The 20,964-nt window shown below is 39.3% G+C and overlaps 1 protein-coding gene across 2 annotated transcripts in view; it reads left to right on the top strand.

The window, feature by feature from the left end:
- alien (COP9 signalosome complex subunit 2 alien) overlaps positions 1 to 20,964 on the top strand; it is a 106,520-nt gene that overhangs the window by 48,202 nt on the left and 37,354 nt on the right. For both annotated transcript variants that reach the window (XM_072298083.1, XM_019052856.2), the window contains exon 4: positions 12,710 to 12,877. In XM_072298083.1, the coding sequence (XP_072154184.1) occupies positions 12,710 to 12,877 (168 nt within the window). The remainder of the gene's footprint in view (positions 1 to 12,709; positions 12,878 to 20,964) is intronic.

Raw genomic sequence — 20,964 nt, 5'->3', positions numbered from 1 at the left:
ATCAACTGCTTGCTCTACGCTGCAGCCCTCACAATCAGTGACGAGTCGAACGGCCCAAAAGGAACTAAAATGAACAAGAAAGAAAGTAAGCCCCTATGGCAAAAAAGAATTGAGTTCAGAATCCAAGATCTGAGGAGGAACCTTTCAGTACTAGCTAACTTCAAAATAACGAGCAAGGAAAAAGGACAACAGACAACCCACAAAGTCCAGTCAATCCTGGATAAATACACCGCGGAAGGAGAAGAAAGCAGTATAGACAATGTAATGGAGCAACTGAGGCAACGTATTGCTGTCTTTAGCCAAAGAATAAGAAGATACCAGAAAAGATCAAATCAATTCTCTCACAACAGAAGCTTCGAAACCAACTGCAAAAGCTTCTACAGGAACATCAAAGGTGACTCCTCCGACATCGGTGAAACCCCAGAGAAAGAAAAGGTGGAAGAGTTCTGGAAAGGAATCTACGAAGTCCCTACTCAGCACAACTCGGAGGCTGGGTGGATCAAAGACTCAGAGGTCACGAACAACAAAATGGAATGGACAGATCTCGGTGATGATGAACTGATAACTACCATAAAAAACCTTGCAAACTGGAAAGCACCCGGCCCAGATAAGATACAAAGCTTCTGGTTCAAAAAAATCCCTAGCATCCATAAGTACCTAACAGCCGAGTACAATAAATTACTGAACGGGAAAGAATTCCCACCATGGCTGGCCAAAGGGACTACATATCTGATAGCAAAGAATAGAGAAACGGCAAATCCCAAAAACTATAGGCCCATAACCTGCCTCAACATAGCGTATAAGATCTTCACGGCACTCTTGGCCGGAAAAACGTACAAATACCTAGAAAGTGCCAAACTACTCCCTATAGAGCAGAAAGGGTGCCGCAAAGGAGCTAAAGGGTGCCTTGACCAACTCTTAATATCCAAAACCATCATTGAGGACTGCAGGAAGAACAAGAAGAACCTATCGATCGCATGGCTGGACCACCAAAAAGCCTTCGACAGTATGCCTCACAGCTGGATCATCCGTGCACTGGAACTCATGGGAGTGCACCCGAATATAGTAAACGCCTGTAAGAACATGATGGAGCACTGGTCAACATGCATCCAACTAAGAGGAAAAACAGATACAATTATCACCTCTGAAATTAAAATAAGACGAGGAATCTACCAAGGGGACGCGTTCTCCCCCCTTCTGTTCTGCGTTGGATTAATACCCCTCTCTACACGACTAAACAACATGAACAATGGATATAACATCAAGGCAGGCCATAAACAACTGACGCACCTCCTGTATATGGATGATCTGAAACTGTTCAGCAGCAGCGACGAGAAACTGCAAAATCAACTCGAGACGGTGAAAGAATTCAGTGACGACATAGGTATGAAATTTGGCCTAGATAAGTGTGCCAAGGTAACCTTCAAGAAAGGTAAATACATCCACGGAGAAAACATGGATATAGACGTCGACACCAGCATCCGACAGTTAGACCCAGGTGAAACATACAAATACCTCGGAATGGAAGAAAGTATAGGTATCCAACATAAGACAATAAAAGAAAAGGTAAAGAGAGAATACATACGACGAGTAAGAGCAGTACTAAAGACAGAGCTAACGGCAAAAAACAAGATAACTGCAATCGGAGCGCTAGCCGTACCCGTTCTACAGTACGGATTTGCAATTCTGAATTGGAAAATAAAAGAAATAAAAGCGCTAGACATAAAAACAAGAAAATGTCTGACAATGCATAAAATGCACCACCCATCCGCAGACGTTGACAGGCTATACGTGAGCAGAAAACTAGGAGGACGAGGACTTCGGCAAATTGAATCAACATACAAATCTTCCATCATCAATGCGAAGTACTACCTCCAGGGAAAAAAAAAACGAAGACCCTTTTCTCAAAGCCGTATATGCCATCAACCTTGCTCTAGACAAAGACCACATTGCGAAAGAAGCAAACAAGTTTGAAGCCGAGCTCGGAGAAAACTTTGAAGTGGCCCCCATAAACAGCAGGAAGCAAAAAATCAAAAAGAAAATCTCAGAAAGCATCAGAACCAAATGGAAAGGAAAGATCATGCACGGGCAGTATCCACTGATGCTAGAAAATGACTCTATCGAGAGTAATCTCTCTACCATCTGGCTCAGTAAAGGTGTACTAAAAGCAGAAACAGAGAGCCTAATTGTAGCGGCACAGGATCAAGCCTTAAACACAAGGTACCGAGAGAGGAAAATCCACAAGAAACATGTGAATAGCAAATGCAGAATCTGTCACCAGTTCGAAGAAACCATTGAGCACATAACATCAGGTTGCCCAATTCTAGCCCAAAAGGACTATATCGAGAGACACGACAGAGTATGCACCCAACTTCACTACAGCCTCTGCAAAGAATATGGAATCGAAGTCGACGCAGATAAATGGTATGAACACAAACCGAAAAACACTGCAACAACCAGAGATGGAGAGACAACGATCCTGTGGAACTTCCCTATCAGAACCGATAGAACTGTTGAGGCAAACAGACCGGACATCATCCTACGTAGGAAAGGCCAAACGTGTCTGCTGATTGACGTCTCTATCCCAGCAGACAGGAACATCACAAAAAAGGAAGCTGAGAAGAAACTAAAGTATAAAGACCTAGAGATCGAAATCAGCAGGATGTGGAAGACCAAAACCCGAGTCATACCCTTTGTGATAGGAGCTACCGGAGCAGTCTCTAAAGACTGGACTAAACTGAAGAACGAAATCCCTGGGAAACATTCGCTAGTATTGGCCCAGAAGTCTGCTGTGTTAGGCACTGCCAGAATCCTCCGGAAGGTCTTAAGCTAGGTGGAGCAGCGCGAATACACCTAGAACGTTCCCACACACCAAAAACACCCCTACCGCCTACCACCTCAGGAAAGAAACCTTTAGGCAGGCGTCCTCCAGACACCTACCCTGCCTCGGTTCCTGAAACAGGTATCCTAGTCTGTGACGAGCCACCCCCCAAGGGGGAGTGAAATAACCACCACCCGGCCACCCAAACCACAAACAGCCCTCATACCTAGGAGCATTGTTTGCCCCTGTGTGAGGGCTTAAAGCAACCCAGCAAAGCTGGTGACAGCAGTGAATATGAAAAATAATAATAATAACCAGGCACCCAAAACGTAAAATGGGAGTACTGTTTAGATTCATTATTTAAAAGTAAGTGATATCAAAACGGCCCAATTTTCTCCTTGACGCCCATGCAATTTACTATACACCAAAAAGTTTTTCACGCAAACAAATTAAATAACTAGGTGTAAGGTATGATGGCCTGGAACACGTTATGATCCATCGCTTTAAAGGAGTATGATATTAAAAAAGACCAACTTCTCTGAAACATGCCCATTTCTGCGCAATAACTCTTTTGAGATCCTCCGACTCATCGCTGAAGAGACGCTGATCATTACGTGACCCTCAGTATATGTCCTTGTTTGGATATTTTTCATTAAGTATGCCTGACAAAAGCTTAGTTTGCAGGTTAAGAGTTTATGTCAAGAGTCTTTTAGGGTGTTCTGATTTGAGGCGACCCCGGGCTTTTTCCCCGAGGTCATTCCACGTCAACTCAACCAGGCTCTGTACCGGATCCTCTTTGATTTGGCTGAAAATTGGCATACGGGGTCTTCACATCATTCGAAGAAACTTAATTAGAAGGGTTTTCCCATCTGACGCCCCGGTCGCGAGATATCGACCCCCAAAGATAGGGTGAATTTTAGCGATATTCAAAAAGCCCGTTTTGTTTTCATTTTCTCAACTTCCCTCTCTTTGACTCTCCATAGCTAGACTTTGTATCAATAAATCATACTTTCAAAGAGTGTTGCTACATCAGTTTTTTATGTAGATTCTAAATGTGCCATCGAATTTAAGCAAATATTATTTAAATGGCCGTAAATTAGGGTTTTTTAAAATTTACGATTTTTTTGCCATTCAATGTTCAAATTGACTTTACTTCAAGCTTAAGATATATACTTTTGGATGATATACTTTTTTTCATGACTATCGGATGGTTAAGGGCCTAAAAAAATTCACATAGGCCGAAATAGGTCAAAAATTGCCAAATTAGACGATTTTTTACACATTAACCAAAGAATCTCAAAAATAAAGACTTCAAGCATCAATATTTTTTTTTAGTTCAACCTCATCATGTATAGAATCGATTTATCAACATTTAGAGATACTCATCGATTGATTAACCACCTTAAGAAAGTAGAAATCGGCCGGAAATGCTCCAAAATTGCGGAAAAAGACAATTTTTCGTATGGTAATTGGTGTAACTCGCGAGGAATCGCTGCCATTTCCGTTTTTTTTCCTGTTTCAAGCGAATGGTATACCTTGGAAAAGTTTACATTATACGGTTTGCATTAATTGGTTGCTAAATTATTTGAAAAAAAAGTACAAATGAACCGGAAACTCTATAAGAAAATGGCGATAAATGCAAAGACATTGAATAGAGTAGTCCGTGCACTCCCTATCTCCGCCGTGTCAGCTGAGCGAGGCCACTTCGGCGGGACCCCGTAATGGGCGGGCGGGGTGGGATCTCGCGACTGAGCCCATAGAGTACATAGAGTCGTAATGTAAATGGGAGAGCTGGCGCCATGTTCTGCTCGACGAGTTCCGAGCCCGGTGTGTGCCGAGTTCGGGTCACTTTTTCGATATATGTTCGATCCAGAATGGCGGTGTGGAATATGTGGTGATTCCTATCTTCTTTGTTTACATTGGATGGCCAGGTACCCGTGTATCGCGAACAATCGATTATGTATCGAAAAAGTGACCCGGCGTCACACAGGAGTCTCGGAATTCGGGACCTGGAATATGCTTAAAAGTGGCGCCAGCTCACCCACTTACATTACGACTCTATGTACTCTATGACTGAGCCCCACGCTGCACGAGCTGGCGTTGCGCGTACTTGGAAAAATCAGTTGCGCGCTCGGATTTTCGCTAATTTCTCGTTTCCACTTCATTTTTTGGCAAAATTTACCAGGATCACATGTTAAGAGCATGAAATTTACAAATATTCTGAATAATTTTCGTTTTTCTACAGTCATTACTGACTGAGAAAAACGCTTCATAATTGAAAATATGAGGATAGTGACCTGCTTATCGAACGGACTTTTGGTAAGAAGTAATCTATATATTTAATATCCTAAGGCCTTTTTTGGCCTCCAACAGTTTGTGCTAATTCGATCTCGGAAACTACTGGACCGATTTTCCTCGGATCTGTTTTAGATGAAAGCTCATAGGGTCTAGATGTGCCAAGACCCCTTCGTTTTTCGATTTGCGCGACCGAAGTTGCAAAATTTACCTCGATTTGATAACGACATATTTGCGTTTTTGACGCTGGACGAGTCATATGGTTGGGGGACCTCCCACCGTCTGATTTTCCGTTTCCCTCTCCACGTAAACCCATCCCTACCTGCTCACAACACGTGTCACCCTTCTACCCTAGCATGGGTCCTACGGCAGTTTCACTCATGTCGGGGGTCGGCTCATGTCTTCTTCCAAGAGAATTGGTGATTTATCTTCACCCTTTCGCACCGTTACATTTTCAAAAAGTGTTCCGATTTTCTTTTCCAGGAAAGTTATTTATTTTTCAAGGTTGTTTCTTTTTCTAAAGGTAGGTAATTTTTAGTTTCCTATTCTTTGTTTTTGAATTTATCATTTTGCCTCCAGGAAGTCCCCTAAGCACTGATAGTAGCAAAATTTGGCTCGCGAAGCGAGCCAACAGTTACTCGCGGGGCGAGTAACCTGGGGTCCAGGGGGCTTGCCCCCGGCTAGCGGCGCAAGCGAGCGTAGCGAGCTGAAGCAGCTAGTTTTGTAAAAGGTACAAAAAGGATTTAAAATGAGTTCAATCATATAAATCAAGCGTGAAAACGAGGAATCAAGGGTAAAAACGAGGAATAATGTCATGTATTGTACTTAAAAAGGCATATAAAAGTTACGAGAGAATTACTGAAAGCTATTGTCCATCTTGCTCTAAGAGAAGGATTTGATGGAAAGCTGAAAAAGAGGGGCAACGATTTCGGCTGTTTCAAAGTACCAAGATTTAAGATTTTTCCACTGAAAAAGGTAATTTTCAAGCATTACAATCAAATTAATTTGCCAGGCACAACTTAAGGCTACTTAATCTGCTCAAGAATTTCAAAATGAATGCTTCAGTCACTCGTTTGTGACTGGCGATTATGGATACTGTTTATTTTCAAAAAGTATGGGTATGTAATTGCTCTTAATTTCTTTGCATTTTTAGGCAGCTCTGTGATTAACTGGCTGCGCTCGAGAAAGGCACCTCTTTGTAACAATGTTCCAGAATCTATGTCGCTCATATTTGTTTAGTAGAGAGGTTTCTAACTGTAATTTTTCAGGATTTTTTCCACAGAACATTGCAGAGTCATGAAAAATAACTCAGTAGAAATTTCAACAAAATCCATGCATTTCCTTCACTGAATGATTAGTAGAGATTTTGAATCCCCGCAACCAAGACATGCCATTCTTGCACCCAGTGCCTCAATTTTTCAGCACATTGCAGTGCAGTAGATTCTATGAAATGAGTTTTTACCATGTCTTTACTTTCCTCTATAAAATAAAAAAAAAAACACAGCACTTATACTATGCTTTCAGCAAAATGCTGAGAGCATACCATATGTTCGTGTTCAAGATGAACCTAAAGTGACTCATCTAAGAACTGATTTAAATAAGGCTTCATAAAAATCCTCGTTAGCATGCATTTTTGTACACAGTGTCCTTCATTGTCAGGAGAGACTGATAGAGAGTAGATTGAAAATAGAAAACTGTAGATAATAAACCTGTGGAAAGAAAGTTTCTGCTCTTGATTGTTCCTGTTTAGTCTTGTTTTCTCATTGGAGCGATTGGAGCAACCAAAAGCCGAACAAAAAACCATATTTCAAAGCACTTAATATTACATTTATCACAAATAAATATCACAAACTGAAACAACACTATTTTGAAATTGAAGACACTAAATTGACTACAATTTTCAATGAAGAACTGCTATTTCTGGCTCATTTTAGGAAGAACAAAATGTGCCATTAGTTCAGGATCCGTTGTTGTGTCATGTATTAGTTTTCCTATGTAGATAGGTAACAACACAAATGAACCAAAAATAGTAGTTCCTTAAGGCTAAATGTAATCATGCAAAGTTTAAAATTATCATCGCGACATAAACGCTCTTGTCTCTTGCCCGGCTCATCAATCTTCACGAATTTACTCATTGTAAGCATACCATAAATTGAGAGTTGTGTGGTGTTTAATCATGAAAACTAAAACAAATCGTCATAGAGAAACATGTGATTATAATTAGGGAACACGTCAGCCGAAGTTATTCGCTCAAATCAATTAATAATTAAAAATTTCGGAGCCGAACCGTACCAACCTCTTTTAATCGCATTGTTTGTTTACCTCGAGCTGGAGCTCACTACCTCACTGGTGCCGTTTTGGTGTTCCCGCACTCATCGGTCGGTGCGCCATGCGAATGGAAGAGTAGTGGCCACCGCTCAATTTCGCAGCACGCGGTCTACTCTATTCAATGTCTTTGGATAAATGACGTTGAATGAGAGAATTGAAGTATAATGTCAGACGATATGAATCACGATGTGAGCTTGGTTTATAAAATGCAGTGCCTCTTGACTAACTTTGTTAAAAGTGAACATCCAAGAACTAAAAAGCTTAATTATTTTTCAGATGGTTGTGCGGGACAGTTCAAAAATACCTACAATTTTCTTAATTTGTTGCATCACTTCGAAGATTTTCAGCTACAAGCAGATTTGTTATTTTTCATGGCAAAACTGAATGCGCCGTAAAAAGACTAGCTAGGAAAGCAAGTCTTCAACGTCTGTACTCCAACCCGATAATTTCTGTGAAAGAAGTGTTTGATTTTGCATCCAAAATATTGTTAGCTTTCACGTTCTGAAGTCCGGAGTTCACGGACGGTCTACGAACCAAATTACAAGGTCCATTTTCCATTGCCACAACTGTTCCAGGAACTAGATCTTTCTACTACTTTGAACGTTTGTCATCTTTTAAACTCATCACAAAACGAGTTTCAGCCGACCAGCTGCTTCCTAGTATTTGATTGCAACCAATACGATGACATATTTTCCAAGAAAATGGAGGAGTTGCACGGAAATTGTTATGTTGCTTGTTTTTATGACCAAGATTGGTACTTCGGCGTTGTTGAAGAAATTTGCAAGGATAAACAGAATGTCAAAGTGCGGTTCATGCATCCAAACAGAAGAACAACTTACTTTTATTGGCCTCGGAAGGAGGACATTTGCATTGTCCCTCTTTCACCAATTATTTGCTTAGCAGATCCCTCTAGGGACGACAACCTCTGGTGAAACGTTATTCTTTTCACAAGATGTTATCGACACTGTTATAAAAAGTGCAGAAATTCTAAGAAATAAATAGTTTCTAACAAAATGCAAAAATTGGGAGACATTGATATACTAGCCGATGACATGTGTCTACGCAATTCCGACGCGTTATCAAACATAATGATGTCCCCTTTGACCCATGGATGGAAGAGTATACAGGCTTGCGCGGGGGTTAGTGTCTGTGCTTCGCCTTGGGATGGACGAATATCGAATTCGAATGCGATTATTTGAAACTTTCTGAATGCGATTTTTGCGATTATTGAAGAAATCGAAAACTTCAAGGTGAATATTCGAATCTTTTCGATTATTGCTCTGATTTTTATTTCCTCGTAACGGTGCTCCGCAAATATAACAGGGCGGTAGAACAAAGCCTGCACAAGGCTCTATTTTTCGCACTTTTAGAAAAAAACTTTTCATGCGATAGACTTTTTTCGAATTCGGACCATACCGGTGATAACTTGTTGGACTCCAGCGAGTCGATTTTTGAATCTTTATCGAATGAACTTGATTGATAAATCCCTATCTTGGCAAGGGTATTCAATCAATCGAGGTCATTTGATAACGATTCAACAATCCAAGCGCAGGGCATGTAGGTCTGTAGGTACTCTATGGTCTGTTAGTCTACAGCGTAGAGTACAATAGAGTCGCAATGCACTGGAGTGCTGATGAAGTCAATCCATGAATGGCCCATACCGAGTCCTTTGTTCACTGGAAAGTGGGAACCATCTGGGAACTGTTCAGCATTTTTTAATATGGCGGCTTATGAGAGAATCGCAGGCTGCGAGTGGTTTTCGGGATTTATTCATTTTAATCAATCGTTATTTCTACGAATTTTGGCAAATTGTATTCACTGAAGACATTCAAAATTGAAAAATGTACAACACTCCCGAATTTTATGAAATAAATTTTATACCTGTATTTTCTGAGCGAAGATCGGAGCTGGGACCCCGTAAACAGCATCGCCAGTCGCCGCACACTAGTCTCAGGAACACTGGAAAAAACTCCCTCAAAAAGTGACTTCATCGGCGCACTGGAACATTGCGACTCTATTGCACTCCATGGTCTAAGTAGAGGGGAATTTTTTAACCTTGTAATTTCAAACTTTTGAAGGGAAAAAAATAGAAAATCGCAGGTATACCTTTTCGAATATTAATTGAATACTAATGGAATATTCGAAAAATTTCACCAACATTCGATAGTGATGTGATTATCTTGGTGTGACGATATCTTGAATATTGAATATTCGCCCATCCCTACACTTGCGTTTGACCCTCCCCCTTTCAAGCTCGGTTTACGATTGTTATCACTCTCGTAATTTCTTCAGACTTCAGGTTTTTTACAGACTTTCAGTTGTTCCTCACAGTTTTGATTTTTTTGTACTTTTAAGGCTCTGCATCAGGTGTTTTTTTTAGTTTTTTGCTTTTGGAAGGTAACTTGATGTTTCAGTTTTGGTACTTCCTTTTATTTTGATTTGAGCCAATAGAAAGTGACTCAGAGTAACTGCCCCTGGGGTCGGCCTCTTCCCTCTCTTTTAATTATAGAGCTCATTGGCCAAGTAATGTAACCTTCATTGCTCCGTCATGATACAGCGGCAGCTTCGGTTCCTTTCGCTGTCCGCGTTTATTTTTTTTTACGTGGTTTGCATACAAGTTTTTTGCTTTGCATAACGTGTACCTTCACATTTTCCTCGGTTTTCACTCCACATCAATTTATAAGGTGCTTTTATAGAGAGGTTCATATTTTAGTTCCTCTCATCTTCTCTATCCTCGAGCTATATCAAAAAAAAGGTGACTCAGAGTAACTGTCCCTGGGGTCGGCCTCTTCCTTCTCTTTTGATAAAGCTCAATGGTCAATTCATGGCTTCAAATGCTGCAGTTAGGTCAAGTCAGGAACTTAGTTTTCTCCTCAGATTCTACAACTAGTTTCTATGGTTTCCCATTGCTCTATTTTTACTCTACTTCACTTGTATCATGGCTTTTCTTTGGTTTAAGTAAACTCTTCAGATTGGTAATCCTGAGTTTTCCAGCTAATAAATGATACGGGTGTATGGTAAAGGCAACATGATATCTCACCCTCTACTAAATTTTAGCCTTTACATTTTCGCATTGTTTATCGTCAATTTTATTCAGCAATATTTTGTACGTAACCTGCACATAAACAATGTCCAGCCAAACCTCAATTTCTTATTCAAATTAAATTTACTCATTTTAAAGTAACTTTTGCTGGGATACTTAGTCAAGTCAAAGCTAAGATACCCTGGTCAATACTTAGACATCGTCCGCCAACGGATTCGCCTCAACCTTCTCCATGTGGAAAAAAAAAACCTCTCCTAAGCGGGCGGAAAACCACTTTTTCCGTCATTTTTGAGCATTTCCGGCCAATTTCTATTTCCTCAAGGTGGTTAATCAATCGATGAGTATCTCTAAATGTTGATAAATCGATTCTATACATGATGAGGTTGAACTAAAAAAAAATTATTGATGCTTGAAGTCCTCATTTTTGAGATTCTTTGGTTGATGTGTATAAAATTGTCTTTTTTCTGTCAATTTTTGACCTATTTTGGCCTATTTGAATTTTTTTAGGCCCTTAACCGTCTGATAGTCATGGTAAAAAGTATATCATCCGAAAGTATATATCCTTAGCTTGAAGTAGGAAAAAAAATCGGAAATCGGAGTGACTGTTTTTTGGATGATTCAGTTTGAACATTGAATGGCAAAAAAATCGTAAATTTTAAAAAACCCTAATTTACGGCCATTTAAATAATTTTTGCTTAATTTCGATGGCACATTTAGAATCTACATAAAAAATTGATCTAGCAACACTCTTTGAAAGTATGATTTATTGATACAAAGTCTAGCTATGGAGAGTCAAAGAGAGGGAAGTTGAGAAAATGAAAACAAAACGGGCTTTTTGAATATCGCTAAAATTCACCCCATCTTTGGGGGTGGATATCTCGCGAACCAGATGGGATGGGGGGTCAGATGGGAAAACCCTTCAAATTAAGTTTCTTTGAATGATGTAAAGACCCCGTATGCCAATTTTCAGCCAAATCAAAGAGGGTCGGGTACTGAGCCTGGTTGAGTTGACGTGGAATGACCCCCATTTCTTTTGGTCCCCAAGAGATAATTCTAAAGTTCCAGCACCATAACTGAAGTCTTTACTTTCCCCCAAAGGGATGAGAATTTTTGAAGAAATTACCTTTGTTTAAATGGGGAGTAATTTAGACAATTCGCAGAACAGCGTATTTTCGCTATAAAATGCACCCAAATGATTTGAACCCTGACCATCCCTTAGGGAGACACCCAGAAGTCTATTTTGAACAAGGAAATTTCACTTTTGACCCAGGGTTCTGAGGCGCGAGTTTGAGCAAAATTATCGCATTTGAAAGTTTTTTATCAACCTCAAAACAGGTCTTCCGAGTTTAGGAGGCTACTTTATCTCTCAACTTGTCAAAATATAATGTACAATATTTGTTTTTATCCCTTCAGAACTATTTTCGATCATTTACATTGTTGCCAAAATCACTAAGTACAGAATAACATTCACACTAATTTCCCTCCAAGCTAGAGTGAAATTGGCAACAGTGCAAATGGTCGAAAATACTTCTCAAAACTAACTGCAAGGTGACCTCCCACCCTACCCCCATCCCTGGATCAAAAGTGAAATCCTCTTGTTAAAAATGGGCCTTTGAGTGTCTTCCCAAGAGATGGTCGGGGTTGAAATCATTTGCGCGCATTATACACCTAAGAAACGCGGTTCTGCGGAATAGCTCAATTTCTCCCTATTTAAACCAATGTAATTTACTCCGAAATTCTCATTGTGTTTGGAGAAAGAATAGACTTCAGCTATGGTGCTGGAACTTCAAAATTATCCTCTGGGGACCAAAAGGAATGGGAAAAAGCCCAAGGAGCAAGGTTTTAAGACAGTCGCCTCCAAACAGAACACCCTAGAGTCCTTATTTGAGGGATGCAGTCAGGAAATACCGGTAAATGTCAGGAGAAAGGACGAAAAAATCTAGGAAAAATTTTCAAGTCGCCTTTATTTGCTTTCTTGAATAGGTTTGACCTTTCGAACAACAAATTTTGCAGAAAAATCATTTAAACTTATGACTTTTTATCTCCAATCATTAGGGAATTTTACCTAAATGTGACGGAGAAATCACTTAATTCTGTGGGAACTCTGCCATACGGTGGACCAACACATTCATTTCTCCGAGAGCTCATGTCTGAGACTGAAAAACTTACTTTTGTCAAACTTATTTTATTTTATCGTTAACGAATTGTTTGTACTGTTGCAGATGGAGTTACTTCAAGATTTTTATGAAACTACTCTAGAAGCTTTGAAGGATGCTAAGAATGATAGATTGTGGTTTAAGACAAATACAAAACTTGGAAAACTCTATTTTGACCAGTCCGATTTTAATAAATTAGCCAAAATATTGAAACAACTTCACCAATCCTGTCAGGTAAATCCCACTGCTGTAGGTGTAAATGGTTATCAGCTCTACCATGATTAGCAGAGTGTCTACTAGTTCAGAAGTACTGAAAAAGTGGGGACATTCTGTAAGAAGGCTCTGAATTTTTTCTTTTATACTACGCATATTTTTTAATGAAATCTGAAAAGCATGCAATCCTCTGCGCATTGATTCTTAAAGTAATATTTGCCTGCATGATTGCAATTTTGCAGTCACTTAATCTTCAAGCCACTAATGAAAGTTCTTGGGTACGTCACTTTTGTAGTAATTTGAGCGTGATTTTCACATTTTTGACGTTCCCTCTTTGAAGAGAATTTCAGTTCCAATCACCAATCTGACTTATTTACTTGTGCCTCGAACGGAAATCTGTTTATATTAACACTGTCTCGCTATTGTTTTACTGGAGCTGTTACTCAAACGGCTAGTGCTGTTATTTTCCGAAAATGGGGCGGGGGGGGGGGTGGAGTGAGATCAGGGCAGTTACTTGATTCAAACAGGGGTCGATTCGTTGTTTCTCTGGTGTTTTACAAGGGTTGGAAGTTGAAGAAGTCGTCCAAAAAGCTTGATGTATTACTTGAATGGCCGCCAGAACAAAGTAGTAAATAGTAAAAAATTTATGCGCGGCGCAAGCGCCGGCATGTGGGGGGGCGAAGCCCCCCATCATGGTGCGAGGATCGCACAACACTTTCTCGCTTTTGCCGGCGCTCCACGCCGGCATGGGCAATTTTACTGGAATATTTAGAATAATACTGCCAATTTCACAAAATCATAAAGTTTGATTGGAAATTTGATCGCAGGATAATAGTTATGAAATTTTTATTAAAACCACTGAACTTTATTGTAATTGTCTTCGTGATATGTGATGAATTCATATATTCGGACTCGACTTGTCGATATTATGAGGCATCTTCAATTAAATATGTAATTGATTAATGATGCCTCCTATTAAAGACGGCAATCCGTAAAAATCTTAGCTTTTCTACGATTCATTAGGTTCCATTAGATTCATTGACATCATACTTCAGGTACGATTATATATTATAATCTTACCTTAAGCACGGTCAAATGCCATCAAAAATCTACTTTAATGGGTAGAATGACTATTCGATGTTTAAATAGTCTTAAACTAAACGGTTTCCGCTTAGCATCGCCCAAATTTTAAATTTGGCGGTCAAAATGTCTCCGCTGATAGTTCACCACCCGCCCGCCCAGAGCGCCACCTCCTTGTCGAAGTCGAAACATCAACAACACAAACAGTCCGTGATAAACCTCAGTGCAATGATATGTAAACAAGTTCGCATTGTGTAATCATTATTCATTAAATCTATCATGTTTGTGCCGTATTATTATGTTATATTTGTGTTCAGTACCTCGTAAAAAGAAACCGCGAAAGATGGAATCCGCCGGGATTCTAAATTCATTAACAACAAACATATTATATTAGTTACTAATAAAGATCTAAGTGTCAGTTCTTGCGTTAGCTTCGATGATTTGTATGTAATGTAAGTACCTCATTAGTTGTCTAATTTTGCTTGGTGTATACCTACGGAGTAATTTTGCAGATAGTATATGATGCATTATATAATGCATTTGAATTCCTAGGTTTCCCCTGACTAAAAGCGTTTGCTGCTAATATCCTGAAGCGTTCCGACTCATTTATCAGAGAATTGAGCGTTTCTTATCGGCCCCTCTGTGATTATGAGATTAGTCCAAAGATCCTTTAGGAACTAAAATTAATGACTCAAGTGGTGCTTTTGAGCCAACTTTCAAAGAATTAAAGGCATTTTTTCAAAATCTACCGTCCATGAGCTCTCCGTGTGACCGAAGTGCTCTCCTCGCTATATGACGCGTTACCCTTCAATTTTTAGTTTAGTCCATAGACCTCTTAGGAACATTAATCAATGAACCAGGTGGTGCTCTTATGCTAACTTTCGAAGAATTAAAGGCATTTTTTCTAAAATTTGCAGTCCCTGAAAATGAGCTATTTGTGATGTCGCGGAGCAAAGTGCCCTACTTTTGGGCCTCGTAATCCCTTGAATTTTGAGTTTAGTCCAAAGATCTTTTAGGAACTTAAATTAATGACCCGGGTGATGTGCTTGATGCCCACTTTTAAAGAATTAAAAGGCATTTTTCAAAATTTACAGTCCCTCAAAATGAGCTTTCCGTGTGATTTTGCTGAAAATGGACCTTTAACCCAATTTGACCCTAGCCCCCCCAAATTTTAGCGTACCCCAAAATCGTGTGACGTGCATAAGAAGACCATAGATATGGTGTTCTGTGCCAATTTTGAATGAAATGGAACAGATAGATTCTGAGATATCGCTGTAGACAGATTTGGGGGACATCTGACGGACGGACACACATTTTTTCATGTATGGTTATTTTGACTCCTGGGACCTTAAAACGTCTAGAAATGATGAAATTTCAACTTTCTTTCTTTTCTTGGAGGATGACAATACTTCCTCTCTACCCTATGGGAGCGAGAAAGTAAAAATGGAGTGAGAACTGGCAACCATGGCGCTTTAGAAAAGAGATTTAAAGATGGAAAGTGTTCATTTGGGCCTTCAGTAGACGGGCACAGCTGAATAGACCATCATTGCCATGATGTGCTACTCAAAATCGCCATTTTGCGATTCGAAACACAGGAGGCCAGGCGCCGATCTGCTTCGTTTTTGCCCTCTTGCTCCTTCAATTTTGAAGATAACCATAATGTAATGTACCAAATCAACGCTAAAAGAAGGATCTACAACTTATACAAGAGGGTACTTTTCGATCTGGACCTTTATATGGACGTAAATATAGAAAATGCCGATCAAATATTCTCAATTTTCAATTTTTTCCATTTTTATTCATGTTCAACTTACTTAGACATTCAGAACTATAGATTCTTAGAAAAGTAGACTCAATTACCTACATTTTAAAAAAAAATTGATTCCCCTAAGTTTATTTCTTGCCTTGCAGTGATTTTTTTAAAATATGTCCAATTTTCTACTTTATTGGACCACTGTGTGGAATCCCGAGGGGATTTATGGGGACTTTTGGCTAATAACACCTTTTCATATGTAGAATCGATTGGGCCTAGTTTCAGCCGTATGCTCGTTTCTGGCCGGAAACAGGCCCTCTATGCCTTCGTTTACCATAGTATTATCCGAGGTGGCTATTGTCGACCCCTGCCAAGCCTTACTGGATAATGTCAAACACAGTTTCGAAAGCTGGATAATGTCAAACACAGTTTTGGAAGCTGGATAATGTCAAACACTGTTTTGGCAGCTGGATAATGTCAAACACAGTTTTAGAAGCTGGATAATGTCAAAATTCTAAGAGATGTAAACAAGAAAGTCATACTTATAACGAGAGGTGATCGCCAAGTGCCTAAACATGGCTTATATTTACGGAGAACGTGACTTTGAAGAATGCAGATCAAATTATGAAAATGAGATCAACATTCAAGGGACTCAGTTATTTGAAAAGGTTATTTGTTTGTGCAGGTTCTGCTATTGTGGCATCTGCTGTTACATAGCACTCTGGTAGCTTTACATTTACATCTCTTTATTTTACAAAGAGTTTTACATGAGAGTTTCACATGAGCTCTTGAACATACCTTGACCACCTGATACTGACAGCTGAGTGCCGATGTGTTTGAGATTTTTTATTTCTGTCGAAACTTCATTGGGCGATATCAGCTTAACCAGGCAAACAGTGAGCCGATTCCCTTTGTGGGCCTAAGGAAGTGTGCCGTATATATAACCAAGAGTATAACATTTGTCATCCTTGACAGCTGTAATCAGGAAAAGGATGTTCCAAGGATCCACTCTTGACTCGTCAAATGCAAGAATTTGCACTCTCTCCGTTGCTCCTGCGATTGAGGGAAAAAATTCCTTGTTAGGGAGCGCTTTCATCTTGTTTGCTTGTACAATGAGATTGTCTCCTGAAAGTTTTCGATTTTCCAAAACTTTTTGCATCTTTTGACCAAGGGCACAGGGCATAAACTCGTTTCTATTTTGACATTTCGGGAAATCACTCAAAAGAAAAGTGTCCTTCATATGAAGGCGTTGCATCTGAAGTACGGACTGCTTCATTTGAAGGTGTTGCATCTGAAGTAATTTCTGGTGACACCGCAATTGAATCGGCTCGTGCGAAAACCGCTAATGTCCATTTTTTCAATTTTGAGATTTTTGGGTTAAAATACTCTCGGAGGTCAGACGCACTCATTAATCTAGTGATAATGTTTGTTCCGTAGGTTTGAAGCCCTTTTCAGGGGGGGCTGTTGTCCGAATCATGCGGAAACCGCTAATGTCCATCTTTCATTATATGCCTCATTATACTGTACAACAAACCGAAATAAAAACAAGCAGTGAACTCCAACACAGTGTGTTGATAAGGCGCGTCATTAACTCGCACATATCAACCCCTTTAGTTCTCATTTTCAGAGATTTCAAAATAGGCAAGCAGCACAACAAGAGAATTCACGATTCAACACTGCAAGGTCAACGACGCACCTTGACGAGACCATGTATCGTGAATGTAAAGCCTAGCCATTCGAAAGAGTTTAAGTTTTTTGATCTGCCTCCACCAAAATCTCATCAGATTCTTGAAGAAAAGTGCTACGGAATAATTTCAGCGAAGAAAGGAAAAATTCTGTCGAAAACCTGAAAGATAAAATCGATTTAAAGGTATTTTGGGGCTAAAATACCCCAATCACTGGTAGTATAAATCCTGTTATATTATTGAAAAGAAATTGACTCGAAAAAAATGCAATTGCCGTAAATACTTCTTGATTTTATTATTTTAAACGTCTTTCTGTGTAAGGAAGTTCAACCATGTCCATGCTTCATTCATTCATGAATTGAAAGGAAGCAATCTACATCCCGAAAATCTACCGATTTGCCGAAAAAATCGCAGAGACTTGATATACCAGGTCGATGTACCCACTCCTTGAATTTACGAATCAATTTCGTGAGTGCAAATATGTAAAAGTCAATATGCTATAGTCATTTTGGGTGCATTTATTTTTCATGAAACAATAATAAGTAATTTCAATCCTGAAAAACCATCAATTTTCCATATAAAATCGAAAAAATCGAAATATGTCGGCTCCCTGACGTGAAAATTAGACTCTACGTGTAAAAATACTTATGGATCGATATGCTGAACAGGAACTTTGTGTGGACACAGTCGGAAGTCCGCGGCAACATCAATTCAACAGAAAAACGGCAAAATTGGATCGGATTTTAGCCACTTTGCCCGCCTCTCCTCAATACTTAGAAACCGTTCCTACTCTCCTCTCAAAATTTTTCTCAGAGCTTTGGGTTATTATCAGCTTCCATTTAAACCCCGGTTCGGTGGCCGAATCGGCTCCCAAAAAGCAAGCCATTTTTGAAGGGTCCTATGAGAAATTCGTGATATTATCGGCTCTCAAGAAATCACCCCACGGCTAAAATTGGTGGTATAAATGTTTGAGTGCTTAAAATAACTGTATTCAAGAAACTAAGGCATTAAACTATGGATTCAATTTCTTTTTAATAATATAACGGGATTTATTACCGGTGATTTAGTTATTATAGCCCCAGAATACTTTTAAAGCGCCTTTATTTTCCAGAATTTCGACGGATTTTTTTTTTTTTTTTTTTTTTGCTTAAACGACTCAAGAGACACTGTAGTTAAAAATATAAAAAAATTTCTATTTGGACGTATGAAAAATGTTTACTCGTTCAGGCACACCGTGTATCGTATGGAGTGCTGCTGCTATTCGACCATTGTCTTCAGGTCAAAATTCTTACAAGGAAGCCTCTTGCAAGATGCGAATTTTTTGTAATTTCTCCCAATTTTTTCTCCGTTATATAATTGAATTGCTTGTCTAATTCTGAGGTCAATTATGTTTGATTGTAATTTATACATTTCTTTTTCCCCCCTTCATTTTATTTTCTGCATAAAGAAGTTTTGTTGATTTCCTCGGATTTCGAATTCTGTAACTTCTCTCCTATTGGGCCGATTTTTATGAATGAGGCCTCTTTTTATGCGTGTTCAATAGAGAGTAAGGAAAAAAGTGCTAAATACACGCGCAACAATTTTTTTTTTAATTGGATGAATCCTATTGTGATGGTGAAATGGTTAATCAAGCGTTAGTTATCGGCAAGGCGGCCCACGACCATTGTTCCTTGAGATGCCGACGCAGTGATCAGGAGCGTGGGGAAGAGAGGGGAATGTGGATTCCTGTATGATTCACGTTTAGAAAATGGTCTAAAGAGTCTTAAGGTTCATCACAGATTGCATTTACGGCTGGCCCTGGCTATCAGAGCAGTAGTACCAAATTTTGAAAAGCTTAACAGGGGTGTGGAGTTCTGTCAAAGCAACGTTTTGAACACAACGGAGGAGTGAAATTCTCATTCGAAGAGTGCTGAACTGCTCAGCCATCCTCGAATCAGTTCGTTTGCTTCTGCTTATATATGCATATTTCAAATCAGCGCGGCGCAATCTTAGGTTGTTTTTAAAAAAATCAAGTAACGTAGACTCTTGGTATTCATTGCACATAAACTAGAAAGCCCCAGAATGACAACAAACTTTAAATCATAATTATTGACGGATTAGTAATTTTTTTACACGCTTTGGAAAATCTCAGAAGTTCGTGGCAGTCACTTTTCGGTAAGGAACTAAGGGACTCGGTTATTGTATCGAGTGGGCGGTGGAAACGATCGCAAAGGCGGTATAGTACGTATACGCGCCAAAAGGTCTCCTGGACGACAACAGGTGATCTTTATGCATTTTAAGGCGCTAAATCCGATTATGACCTCCGTTTTTTGCCATCACCCTCCAATTTTCCGGAAAAGCCGATTTTACTTGGATAAATGACCATTTTTGGGCATTTTCGGTGTTTTTCCGACTGTTATCCCCTGCAGAATGTAGGTAAAATGTTTCGTAGCTACGAGATTCAATTATGCCAATTGTATAAATGTCTCCGATATGTGATACATAGATTCCATTTTATTTTGATCTGTTGAATTCAAATATGATCTCAGATTTTTTCGATCACCCATCATTTTTCCGGTAAAGTCGCTATTCCTAAGAAAACGCTCTCGTCAGATATTTTTGCGATGATTTTTCTGTTCTAAGGAGTTTCAGAAATTTTCTGAGATCCTCTTCAGGTTTCTCTTGCTGTATTAAGAGGCACTGAACTCGAATTTGACCTTCACTCATCTTTGACAACCCCCTCGTTTTGTAGGTCTGATTTTTCCGGGCCAAAAGCTTTTCCGGACTGTATTCCCACATCCAGGGAAATTCAAAACATTTTCTGCTTGTGTGATACATCGATTCTCATGCAATTTGAGCTGAAAAACCCGAATATGACCTTAGAAATTCGTTATCACCCACTGGAGAATTTCTGAAACTCCTTAGAACAGAAAAATCATCACAAAAATATCTTAAAAAAGCGTTTTCTTAGAAAAAACGACATTTCCGGAAAAATAATGGGTGATCGGAAGAATCTGAGATCATATTTGAATTTAACAGATCAAAATACAATGGAATCGATGTATCACATATCGGAGACATTTATACAATGAATTTTGAATGGGTACACTTCGATCGGACAAAGCTTTTACAATAAACTATTTTAGGCTCGGAAAACTCGGCTTTACCGGAAATCTGAAGTGTGATAGAAAAATACCGAGGTCATATTCGGATTTAGCTGCTCAAAATAAATTAGTAACATACTACCACGGGTCCAGGAAAATTTATAAAAATAAATTGCATGCACGACAAATATACGTCGGATTTGCTCATTTTCCCGAGAAAATGTTGCTTTCCCGGAAAATTGAGAGGTGAACGGTAAAAATTAAGGTCATTTCCGGACTCATCAGTCAGGTTATTGGCATAATTGAATCCCGTAGCTACGAAAAATTTTATCTACATTCTGCAGGGGATAACAGTCGGAAAAACACTGAAAATGCTAAAAAATGGTTATTTTTCCGAGTAAAATCGGCTTTTCCGGAAAATTTGAGGGTGATGGAAAAAAACGGAGGTCATATTCGGATTCAGCGCCTCAAAATACGCAGTGTTATCCTTATATTGCCCGAAAGGCA

Source organism: Bemisia tabaci, chromosome 1 (assembly GCF_918797505.1).
Source record: "Bemisia tabaci chromosome 1, PGI_BMITA_v3".
Lineage (NCBI taxonomy): Eukaryota > Metazoa > Arthropoda > Insecta > Hemiptera > Aleyrodidae > Bemisia > Bemisia tabaci.
The sequence above is the reverse complement of the archived record's forward strand: the minus strand, read 5'-3'. Positions and strand labels throughout refer to the sequence as shown.